Source organism: Cherax quadricarinatus, chromosome 96, assembly GCF_038502225.1.
Source record: "Cherax quadricarinatus isolate ZL_2023a chromosome 96, ASM3850222v1, whole genome shotgun sequence".
Classification (NCBI taxonomy): domain Eukaryota; kingdom Metazoa; phylum Arthropoda; class Malacostraca; order Decapoda; family Parastacidae; genus Cherax; species Cherax quadricarinatus.
The window spans coordinates 2,684,936-2,698,433 of record NC_091387.1 but is presented as its reverse complement, the minus strand read 5'-3'; the positions used below and the strand labels follow the sequence as shown (position 1 = coordinate 2,698,433).

At 40.3% G+C, this 13,498-nt stretch overlaps 1 protein-coding gene across 20 annotated transcripts in view; it reads right to left on the bottom strand.

The window, feature by feature from the left end:
• Nucleotides 1-13,498, bottom strand: part of Cadps (calcium-dependent secretion activator 1) — a 445,541-nt gene that overhangs the window by 43,265 nt on the left and 388,778 nt on the right. For all 20 annotated transcript variants that reach the window (XM_070104970.1, XM_070104977.1, XM_070104972.1 and 17 more), the window contains one exon: nucleotides 3,554-3,671. In XM_070104970.1, the coding sequence (XP_069961071.1) occupies nucleotides 3,554-3,671 (118 nt within the window). The remainder of the gene's footprint in view (nucleotides 1-3,553; nucleotides 3,672-13,498) is intronic.

Sequence of the window (13,498 nt, the reverse complement as noted above, 5' to 3'; positions counted from 1 at the left end):
CCAACAGCACGTCAAGTATTAAAAACCATTTGTCTCCATTCACTCCTATCAAACACGCTCACGCATGCCTGCTGGAAGTCCAAGCCCCTCGCACACAAAACCTCCTTTACCCCCTCCCTCCAACCCTTCCTAGGCCGACCCCTACCCCGCCTTCCTTCCACTACAGACTGATACACTCTTGAAGTATTTCTGTTTCGCTCCATTCTCTCTACATGTCCGAACCACCTCAACAACCCTTCCTCAGCCCTCTGGACAACAGTTTTGGTAATCCCGCACCTCCTCCTAACTTCCAAACTACGAATTCTCTGCATTATATTCACACCACACATTGCCCTCAGACATGACATCTCCACTGCCTCCAGCCTTCTCCTCGCTGCAACATTCATCACCCACGCTTCACACCCATATAAGAGCGTTGGTAAAACTATACTCTCATACATTCCCCTCTTTGCCTCCAAGGACAAAGTTCTTTGTCTCCACAGACTCCTAAGTGCACCACTCACTCTTTTTCCCTCATCAATTCTATGATTCACCTCATCTTTCATAGACCCATCCGCTGACACGTCCACTCCCAAATATCTGAATACGTTCACCTCCTCCATACTCTCTCCCTCCAATCTGATATTCAATCTTTCATCACCTAATCTTTTTGTTATCCTCATAACCTTACTCTTTCCTGTATTCACCTTTAATTTTCTTCTTTTGCACACCCTACCAAATTCATCCACCAATCTCTGCAACTTCTCTTCAGAATCTCCCAAGAGCACAGTGTCATCAGCAAAGAGCAGCTGTGACAACTCCCACTTTGTGTGTGATTCTTTATCTTTTAACTCCACGCCTCTTGCCAAGACCCTCGCATTTACTTCTCTTACAACCCCATCTATAAATATATTAAACAACCACGGTGACATCACACATCCTTGTCTAAGGCCTACTTTTACTGGGAAAAAATTTCCCTCTTTCCTACATACTCTAACTTGAGCCTCACTATCCTCGTAAAAACTCTTCACTGCTTTCAGTAACCTACCTCCTACACCATACACTTGCAACATCTGCCACATTGCCCCCCTATCCACCCTGTCATACGCCTTTTCCAAATCCATAAATGCCACAAAGACCTCTTTAGCCTTATCTAAATACTGTTCACTTATATGTTTCACTGTAAACACCTGGTCCACACACCCCCTACCTTTCCTAAAGCCTCCTTGTTCATCTGCTATCCTATTCTCCGTCTTACTCTTAATTCTTTCAATTATAACTCTACCATACACTTTACCAGGTACACTCAACAGACTTATCCCCCTATAATTTTTGCACTCTCTTTTATCCCCTTTGCCTTTATACAAAGGAACTATGCATGCTCTCTGCCAATCCCTAGGTACCTTACCCTCTTCCATACATTTATTAAATAATTGCACCAACCACTCCAAAACTATATCCCCACCTGCTTTTAACATTTCTATCTTTATCCCATCAATCCCGGCTGCCTTACCCCCTTTCATTTTACCTACTGCCTCACGAACTTCCCCCACACTCACAACTGGCTCTTCCTCACTCCTACAAGATGTTATTCCTCCTTGCCCTATACACGAAATCACAGCTTCCCTATCTTCATCAACATTTAACAATTCCTCAAAATATTCCTTCCATCTTCCCAATACCTCTAACTCTCCATTTAATAACTCTCCTCTCCTATTTTTAACTGACAAATCCATTTGTTCTCTAGGCTTTCTTAACTTGTTAATCTCACTCCAAAACTTTTTCTTATTTTCAACAAAATTTGTTGATAACATCTCACCCACTCTCTCATTTGCTCTCTTTTTACATTGCTTCACCACTCTCTTAACTTCTCTCTTTTTCTCCATATACTCTTCCCTCCTTGCATCACTTCTACTTTGTAAAAACTTCTCATATGCTAACTTTTTCTCCCTTACTACTCTCTTTACATCATCATTCCACCAATCGCTCCTCTTCCCTCCTGCACCCACTTTCCTGTAACCACAAACTTCTGCTGAACACTCTAACACTACATTTTTAAACCTACCCCATACCTCTTCAACCCCATTGCCTATGCTCTCATTAGCCCATCTATCCTCCAATAGCTGTTTATATCTTACCCTAACTGCCTCCTCTTTTAGTTTATAAACCTTCACCTCTCTCTTCCCTGATGCTTCTATTCTCCTTGTATCCCATCTACCTTTTACTCTCAGTGTAGCTACAACTAGAAAGTGATCTGATATATCTGTGGCCCCTCTATAAACATGTACATCCTGAAGTCTACTCAACAGTCTTTTATCTACCAATACATAATCCAACAAACTACTGTCATTTCGCCCTACATCATATCGTGTATACTTATTTATCCTCTTTTTCTTAAAATATGTATTACCTATAACTAAACCCCTTTCTATACAAAGTTCAATCAAAGGGCTCCCATTATCATTTACACCTGGCACCCCAAACTTACCTACCACACCCTCTCTAAAAGTTTCTCCTACTTTAGCATTCAAGTCCCCTACCACAATTACTCTCTCACTTGGTTCAAAGGCTCCTATACATTCACTTAACATCTCCCAAAATCTCTCTCTCTCCTCTGCATTCCTCTCTTCTCCAGGTGCATACACGCTTATTATGACCCACTTCTCGCATCCAACCTTTACTTTAATCCACATAATTCTTGAATTTACACATTCATATTCTCTTTTCTCCTTCCATAACTGATCATTTAACATTACTGCTACCCCTTCCTTTGCTCTAACTCTCTCAGATACTCCAGATTTAATCCCATTTATTTCCCCCCACTGAAACTCTCCTACCCCCTTCAGCTTTGTTTCGCTTAGGGCCAGGACATCCAACTTCTTTTCATTCATAACATCAGCAATCATCTGTTTCTTGTCATCCGCACTACATCCACGCACATTTAAGCAACCCAGTTTTATAAAGTTTTTCTTCTTCTCTTTTTTAGTAATTGTATACAGGAGAAGGGGTTACTAGCCCATTGCTCCCGGCATTTTAGTCGCCTCATACGACACGCATGGCTTACGGAGGAAAGATTCTTTTCCACTTCCCCATGGACAATAGAAGAAATAAAAAAGAACAAGAGCTATTTAGAAAAAGGAGAAAAACCTAGATGTATGTATATATATATATGCATGTGCGTGTCTGTGAAGTGTGACCAAAGTGTAAGTAGGAGTAGCAAGATATCCCTGTTATCTTAGCGTGTTTATGAGACAGAAAAAGAAACCAGCAATCCTACCATCATGCAAAACAGTTACAGGTTTTTGTTTCACAGTCATCTGGCAGGACGGTAGTACTTCCCTGGGTGGTTGCTGTCTACCAACCTACTACCTACTATTACTCTCAAATATCCAAATATTAAGTTCCTCCTTTCATCATCTAGCAGCGATCAGCGAAGAGGTGGAGCCAGGAACTGTGACTTGACCTCTGCCATCACCAACACATGAGTACATTCATTTCTTAAGTTTTCAAAGCCATTGGTGTGCAGCTGAACCTAGCCACCAGAGTCTGTTATAAAATGAGTGTTATCTCGTACCTTTAATCTCTGCTCCAGGTGTTTTGCAAAGTCATGGTCAGGCCAGTGAAGGTCACGGATAAATGATTGCAAAGCATCCAGCTTCCAGAAGAGGTCCTCCGATGTTGCACATCCATTTCTGTCAGGTAATGCTACAGTGAGCCACCTTATTAATAAATTACATTCATATATATCACAGAGAGTTCAGACTTTACCCTAAATTCATATATTCTATTGTATTACTATATATTGTTAGCATTTACTACAATTATTATTATTATTATTATTATTATTATTATTATTATTATTATTATTATCATTATTATTATTATATTCAAAAGTGATCAATGTATTGTTATTGCTATGTATAATGTTAATTAACAACCTTAGCATATGCAGTGGTTTTTTAAAAATGTCAGTTGTCTCCCACCAAAGTAGGTGACGAAGAAAGCGCTTTCACCGTCACTTATTCAATTACTGTCTTGCCAGAAACAATCTGACATGACAGTTCAGATAGCCTTCCAAGCAAGAAGATCCTCACCTCCCCTTCAGAGTGCAGGCACTGTACTTCCCACCTTCACCCCTCTGTCAGAGTGCAGGCATTGTACTTCCCACCTTCACCCCTCTGTCAGAGTGCAGGCACTATACTTCCCACCTTCACCCCTCTGTCAGAGTGCAGGCACTGTACTTCCCACCTTCACCCCTCTGTCAGAGTGCAAGCATTGTACTACCCACCCTCACCCTTCCTTCAGAGTGCAGGCACTGTATTTCCCACCACTGCCCCATCTTTAGTGCAGGCACTGTACTTCCCACCTTCACCCTTCCTTCAGAGTGCAGGCACTGTACTTCCCACCTTCACCCCTCTGTCAGAGTGCAGGCATTGTACTACCCACCCTCACCCTTCCTTCAGAGTGCAGGCACTGTATTTCCCACCACTGCCCCATCTTTAGTGCAGGCACTGTACTTCCCACCTTCACCCTTCCTTCAGAGTGCAGGCACTGTACTTCCTACCTTCACCCTTCCTTCAGAGTGCAGGCACCGTACTTCCCACCACCACCCCTCCTTCAGAATGCAGGCACTGTACTCCTCACGTTCACCCTTCCTTCAGTGCAGGCACTGTACTACTCACCTTTACACCCTTCCTTCAGAGTGCAGGCACTGCACTTCCTACCTCCAGGATTCAAATCTGGCTAATTGGTTTTCCCCTGAATCCCTTCACTAATGTTACCTTGCTCACACTCTAACAAAACATCAAGTCATAAAAACCACTTGCCTTCACTCAATTCTGTTTAACATGCTCACACAAATGTGTTGGATGTCCAAGCCCCTGGCACTCAAAACCTCTTTTAATCCTTCCCTTCAACCCTTCCTGGGATGACCCCTACACTTTATCTCCACCCTAGATTTATACACCCTCCTGGTCATCTATTTTGCTCCACTCTCTCTAAATGTTAAAACCACCTCAACAGTCCCTCCTCAGTCCTTTTAATAATACACTGGACCCCCGGTTAACGATATTTTTTTCACTCCAGAAGTATGTTCAGGTGCCAGTACTGACCGAATTTGTTCCCATAAGGAATATTGTGAAGTAGATTAGTCCATTTCAGACCCCCAAACATACTCGTACAAACGCACTTACATAAATACACTTACATAATTGGTCGTATTCGGAGGTGATCGTTATGCAGGGGTCCACTGTACTTTAGGTAACCCCGGACCTTCTAATCTCTAAGATCAAAATTCTCTGCATAATATTCATTACACACAATGCCCTCAAACAGGACATTTCTATTTTCTCCAGCCTTCTTTTCACTGTAAAATTTAAGACCTCGTGCTTTAAATTCAAATTTATTTATTTCTTTGCACGTAGTACATTGAAATTATGTATTTACAATAATGGGTTGCAGTGCAAAGAGAGCCTCTATTATGCCTAGGCATTATCACTCCCATATACAGTGGAACCTCAAAAATTTAACTGCTCCCAACTCAATCAATTATGTAAGTTTATTTTTGTAAGTGCTTTTATAAGTGTATTTTTGAGGGTCTGAAATGGACTAATCTAATTTACATTATTCCTGATGGGAATAAATTTGTTCGGTAGCGGCACTTGAACAGCCTTCTGGACAGAAGAAAGTTCAATATTTGAGGTTCCACTGTATCAGTGTTGGTACCCTTATATTCTAGCAAATTCCTCTTTCTGCCTCCACAGATAAAGTTCTTGGTCTCTACAGATGCCTCAATGCACCACCCATCTTTTTTCCCTCTTCAGTTCTATAATTCACCTTATCTTACACAAACCAGTTTACTGATAAGTTGACTCCCAAACATCTGAACACATTTTCTGTGCCTCCTTCATACTCCTTCCCTCCAATCTCTCACTGCCTAGATTTTATGTTACTCTTATCTATGTTCACTCTTAATTTCCCTCTTTTTTATACCCTCACAAATTCCTCTACCAGTTGTTGCAACTTTTCTTCAGAATCTCCCAAAAGAACATTAACTGGCAAAAAAAAAATAACTGTGACAACTCCCACTCCATATTAAATTTTGTTGTTTATTAATCCCATACTTCATCCCGACACCCTAGCATTCACCTCTTTTATAACCCACATCTATATTTTAAACAACCATGGTGACATCACACATCCCTTTTAAATGCCTATTTTTACTGGAAAATAATTCCCTTTCTCCTCCATATCATAACCTGAGCCTCAATATCTGCATAACAACCTTTTACTGCTTCTAGTAACCTAACACAAATTTCATACATTTGCAACATCTGCCACACTGCTTCCCTAGCCACTCTATCATATGCCTTCTCTAAATTATAAATATGTACAATAAAAAGTTCCTTACCTATATTTTTTTTAGTATAGCATTGTACACTTATATGCTTCAACATAAACACTTGGTCTACACATCCCTTACCCCTTCTAAAATCTTTTTCTTCCTCTGCAATCCTACACTCTGTTTTACCTTAATTCTTCAACAACAACTCTACTATTCACTTTACTACTCAGTATACGTATACATACTTAAAGAGTGTACAGTGGACCCCCGCCTAACGATATTATTTCAATCCAGAAGTCTTTTTGGGTGCCGTTATAGACCGAATTTGTTCCCATAAGGAATATTGTGAATTAGATTAGTCCATTTTAGACCCCCAAAAATACACCTACAAAAGCACTTACAAAAATACACTTACATAATTGGTCGAGTTGGGAGCTGATCGTTAGACGGGGGTCCACTGTATTACCCAAATAACTCCTGGATTTTTATTTGTCCCAAATTATGCATGCTCTCTGTCAATCTTTTTGGCATCCTCTCCCTTTCATGTTAATGTTGAACAAATGTGCCAACCACTCCAAAATATCCCCACCTGCCTTCAACATTTCTATCTTGCTCCCATCTATCCCGGTTACTTTAACACCTTTCAGTCTACTCATTGCCTCACAACTTCCTCCCTACACTTACATCTGGCTCTTTTTGACTTACAAGAGATTGTATCTCCTTGCCCAATACATGAAATCAATGCCTCCCTTTCTTCATTAACATTTAACAACTCCTTAACATATTCTTAGCAACTTTCCAGTACCTTCCGCTCTCCTAATGGCTCCCCTCTTTGGTTAACTGTTAAATCTATTTATTATATAGGCTCTCACGACTTATTAACTTAATCCAAAACCTTTTCTTATTCTCAGCATAATTTGTTGATAAAACCTCACCCTCTATCTCTCTGGTTCTACTTTTGCACTAAATCACTCCTGTTGTACTCTATATTTTACCTCATCTGCATCAACTGCTCCTACCCTCCAACACTCAACCTCCTATCCCACACCCACTCTCCTATCCCACACCCACCCTCCTATCCCACACCCACCCTCCTATCCCACACCCACCCTCCTATCCCACACCCACCCTCCTATCCCACACCCACTCTCCTATCCCACACCCACCCTCCTATCCCACACCCACCCTCCTAACCCACACCCACTCTCCTATCCCACACCCACTCTCCTATCCCACACCCACTATCTCCTATCCAATACCCACCCTCCTATCCCACACCCACTCTCCTATCCCACACCCACCCTCCTATCCCACACCCACTCTCCTATCCCACACCCACCCTCCTATCCCACACCCACTCTCCTATCCCACACCCACCCTCCTATCCCACACCCACTCTCCTATCCCACACCCACCCTTCTATCCCACACCCACCCTCCTATCCCACACCCACCCTCCTATCCCACACCTGCCCTCCTATCCCACACCCACCCTCCTGTCTCACACCCACTCTCCTATCCCACACCCACCCTTCTATCCCACACCCACCCTCCTATCCCACACCCACTCTATCCCACACCCACCCTCCTATCCCACACCCACCCTCCTATCCCATGCCCACCCTCCTATCCCATACCCACCCTCCTATCCCTCACCTACCCTCCTATCCAACAAACTTTTGCTGAACTTTCCAACACTGCATTTTTAAATCGACTCTATACCTCTTTGACCCCGTCTTCATTACCTTTACTCTCTCTATACGGCATTTCTCCCTATAATTGCCTCTATAATTGTCCCATGGCCTGGTGGCTATAGCTCTTGCTTCACATGGTGAGGATAAGATAAGATTTCGTTCGGATTTTTAACCCCGGAGGGTTAGCCACCCAGGATAACCCAAGAAAGTCAGTGCGTCATCGAGGACTGTCTAACTTATTTCCATTGGGGTCCTTAATCTTGTCCCCCAGGATGCGACCCACACCAGTCGACTAACACCCAGGTACCTATTTGCTGGTAGGTGAACAGGACAACAGGTGTAAGGAAATGTGTCGAAATGTTTCCACCCGCCGGGAATCGAACCCGGGCCCTCCGTGTGTGAAGCGGGAGCTTTAGCCACCAGGCCACCGAGCCCAGGTTCGATTCCCGGCAAGGGTAGAAAAATTGGGCGTGTTTCTTTTCACAGGTTGTCTATGTTCCCCATCAGTAAAATGGGTACCTCTGTGTTAGTGGACCGATGTGGGTCACATCCTGGGACAAAACTGACCTAATTTGCAGGAAATGCTCTGCATAACAAGGGACTTTCTATATAGTAGTATGCCATTGATGTTAGCTATGGTCTGTATACAGTGGACCCCTGCTTAACGATCACCTCCCAATGCGACCAATTATGTAAGTGTATTTATGTAAGTGCGTTTGTACGTGTATGTTTGGGGGTCTGAAATGGACTAATCTACTTCACAATATTCCTTATGGGAACAAATTCGGTCAGTACTGGCACCTAAACATACTTCTGGAATGAAAAAATATCATTAACCGGGGGTCCACTGTACCTTGTACAGTGGCACCTCAAGTTACGAACTTAATTTGTTGCAGAAAGCTGCTCGAGTGCCAATACCAAATGAATTTATTCCCATAAGGAATAATGGGAATTAGATTAGTCCATTTCAGACCCCCAAAAGTACACTTACAAAAGCACTTACAAAAATATACTTACATAATTGCTCGAGTTGGGAGCTGTTCAAAACTTGAGGTACCACTGTACATGTACTTGTAGAAATAAAGATATTATGTTATATTATATTATTATTTATCAGCTTTCATTTCCCTCTTACTCACCGATGACATTTGACCTGCATCCCATCTACTCTCACTGTAGCTACAGTTAATGATCTGATATATCTGATGCCACTCTACTAACACAAGCATCTACAAGTCTACCCATCAACCTTTTATCTGCTGATACAGTCTAATAAACTGCTTTCATATCTCATGTACTTACTAAATCATTTTATAAGAAAGTTGACTGCATCCTGGGTACTATGACTTCCCAGTCTCCATTACATAGACAGTTACTCTTTACTTTTATTATATGCCATATCCATTCTACATGCAATACCACACACGATACTGCAAACAATACCACACACAGTACTGCAAACAATACCACACACAGTACTGCAAACAATACCACACACAGTACTGCAAACAATACCACACACAGTACTGCAAACAATACCACACACAGTACTGCAAACAATACCACACACAGTACTGCAAACAATACCACACACAGTACTGCAAACAATACCACACATAGTACTGTAAACAATACCACACACAATACTGCAAACAATACCACACACAGTACTGCAAACAATACCACACACACAGTACTGCAAACAATACCACACACAGTACTGCAAACAATACCACACACACAGTACTGCAAACAATACCACACACAGTACTGCAAACAATACCACACATAGTACTGTAAACAATACCACACACAATACTGCAAACAATACCACACACAGTACTGCAAACAATACCACACAGAGTACTGCAAACAATACCACACACAGTACTGCAAACAATACCACACATGATACTGCAAACAATACCACACACAGTACTGCAAACAATACCACACACAGTACTGCAAACAATACCACACACGATACTGCAAACAATACCACACACAGTACTGCAAACAATACCACACACAGTACTGCAAACAATACCACACACAGTACTGCAAACAATACCACACACAGTACTGCAAACAATACCACACACAGTACTGCAAACAATACCACACACAGTACTGCAAACAATACCACACACGATACTGCAAACAATACCACACACAGTACTGCAAACAATACCACACACAGTACTGCAAACAATACCACACACACAGTACTGCAAACAATACCACACACAGTACTGCAAACAATACCACACACAGTACTGCAAACAATACCACACACACAGTACTGCAAACAATACCACACACAGTACTGCAAACAATACCATACACAGTACTGCAAACAATACCACACACACAGTACTGCAAATACCACACACAGTACTGCAAACAATACCACACACAGTACTGCAAACAATACCACACACAGTACTGCAAACAATACCACACACAGTACTGCAAACAATACCACACACACAGTACTGCAAACAATACCACACACAGTACTGCAAAGAATACCACACACAATACTGCAAACAATACCACACACAGTACTGCAAACAATACCACACACAGTACTGCAAACAATACCACACACAGTACTGCAAACAATACCACACACAGTACTGCAAACAATACCACACACACAGTACTGCAAACAATACCACACACAGTACTGCAAACAATACCACACACAGTACTGCAAACAATACCACACACACAGTACTGCAAACAATACCACACACAGTACTGCAAACAATACCATACACAGTACTGCAAACAATACCACACACACAGTACTGCAAACAATACCACACACACAGTACTGCAAACAATACCACACACAGTACTGCAAACAATACCACACACAGTACTGCAAACAATACCACACAGTACTGCAAACAATACCACACACAGTACTGCAAACAATACCACACACACAGTACTGCAAACAATACCACACACAGTACTGCAAACAATACCACACACAATACTGCAAACAATACCACACACAGTACTGCAAACAATACCACACACAGTACTGCAAACAATACCACACACAGTACTGCAAACAATACCACACACAGTACTGCAAACAATACCACACACAGTACTGCAAACAATACCACACACAATACTGCAAACAATACCACACACAATACTGCAAACAATACCACACACAATACTTCAAACAATACCACACACAATACCATACACAATACCACACTTGCCATCCTTTGCTAAAATTCACTTGTATTCAAGTTGCTACACTGAAAAAAAGCCACCTTTTATATGCAAAATGTTAGTATGAAAGTACCGAGTGCCAATAATCAATAACAGTAATCACCTACGTAATCTACTTCCCCGATAACAAAAAAAAATCTTAATCACATTTTCTAAAAAAAATTAATGGTAGGGCTGTTATATATTTTTCCTTGAATTGCACATTTACCCTAAAGCAAGATACTTTATAATGAACTAAGTATTTGTCTGAACAGTCTACGATATATGAATTTAATCACTGAAAGAATATACAAAATTTATTAGATTCTATTTCTATACCAATTACTTTTACTAGATATTTTTAATTAACATAATTTTGAATTCATATTTAAGGCTGAAAAAATATTTAAATGCTTAAATTATAGAAATGTAATGCTGTACTATAATTATTATTATAACTTAGCCTGATGTGATATTATTAACATATGTAGAGACCTTGAAGAAAAACAAAGGTACAGGGTAGCAAAGACTGCAAAGGTTTAGATACAGTGAGGTTTTTCTGAAAATGAACCTCGTATCCTAAAGAAAATATTTATTAGTCTCTCAAGAGTTTTGCATCTGCTAAAGTTTTAATTATATCAAAGAACTACGTACTGGAGGCCGTTGTTCCTACATGTCCTGAGTATGCAGTTCTACTTAAAAGAAAATACTAAAGTCTGCCATTCTATGTGCATATTTATTGAAAATATACACTCTATCAGTGTATGCAATAAGCGACTAGGATATGTAAATTTTTATTAATATCTAAAAAAAGGCAAGCAAACATGAAAATATATACATGTAATAGGTTAAGATTAACCAGGTATCTGAATTTTAACAAGTCTGTTTCTAGCAATTGTCATAATATGAGAAAAGATAACTTGTTTAAAATTCCTGAAACTGGTACTGTACATGATTTATACCACAATGGATCACATGGGACTCTTAGTGATCCTTGCTGCTAGGATATTAATTAGTATTTTCTAACCCTAGAAACTAGGAATGGGTAAAATTCCAGTAGCGTGCATCTAAGGAGGCCTGTCATCATATAGTATATGGCCTTTACTTGATTTTTACTGTCTTGCCTCAATTGAACCTGTCCAAATTTCCAAATGTATTTTATAAGTTAACATGGAGGAAGTTATGTCATTTATTTATATCAATTCATGAAAATTATAGTTCAGTTATTTATTCTTGATCATCTTTATTAAGAAACTGAAAACAGATATATTTTTTATAATTTTGTTTTGACCAGTCAAAATTTCCATTGTAGGAATTCCTACTTTCTGAGGAATAAGTTAAATATTTTTTAAGAAAATTGGTCATCCCTGTGTTTACCATTCATAATTCTGTATGGGTCTTTATTTTAGGATATTTTAAATTACATATGGAAATCTGTCCCACTTAAATAAAGCAATACAGTTTACTTTCTGAGGCTTGACCAAAGAAAATGACGTCTATAATATTTGTGACGTTATAACCAGTCTTGTTGCAAATGATGATAATCTGCAAGATGGCTGCTGCGTCTCTAGTGATCAGCATCTTTGAATAATGTATATCTCAGTAATCTAAATTTCAGATATTAAGCATAATGCAGAATTGCTGCATTTATAAGGAGGGTTACTTATGTATGCAGCCCCTCTGCTAGAATATTTAAATGCTACAAAAACTGTCAAGCAACAGAAAGAATCTATGTAAATAAATAAGTGAGCAATTCCTTCTAAGGTAAAGGATTGTTTTGTTGAAGGAACATGTTTTATATCTTCTAGATTCAGGCCATTCCTTCTGACAGGCTTCCGGAGGCTACCTGGCGAGGGCCACTGGATCCACTTTTTTGGGGGGTTCCGAGTCCGATGGAGATGGAGGGTTCCTTTAGGGAGATGGTAGAAAGATGCAGGTTTCATTTAAGAGGAATGATACAGTATGAGGGGGATTTCCTTCAAGGACTGAAAATGTAACTCACCACATAGGAGATTCAAGATAGACAAAGAGCATTTAAGAACGTGTACGTATAGCCAGAAGTTTAACTGGAAAGATGTGGATGACAATCAAGAAAATCACTGATGGTGAACTACTAAGACTGGGATTATTAAACAAACAAAATGGGGTGAGGTATAATAAAAAACAATACATAACAGTTTTAAGAAAGTGGTGCAATAACTTTGAGGAATAAAGGAAAACAGTTATTACAATTGACTAACAGCTAA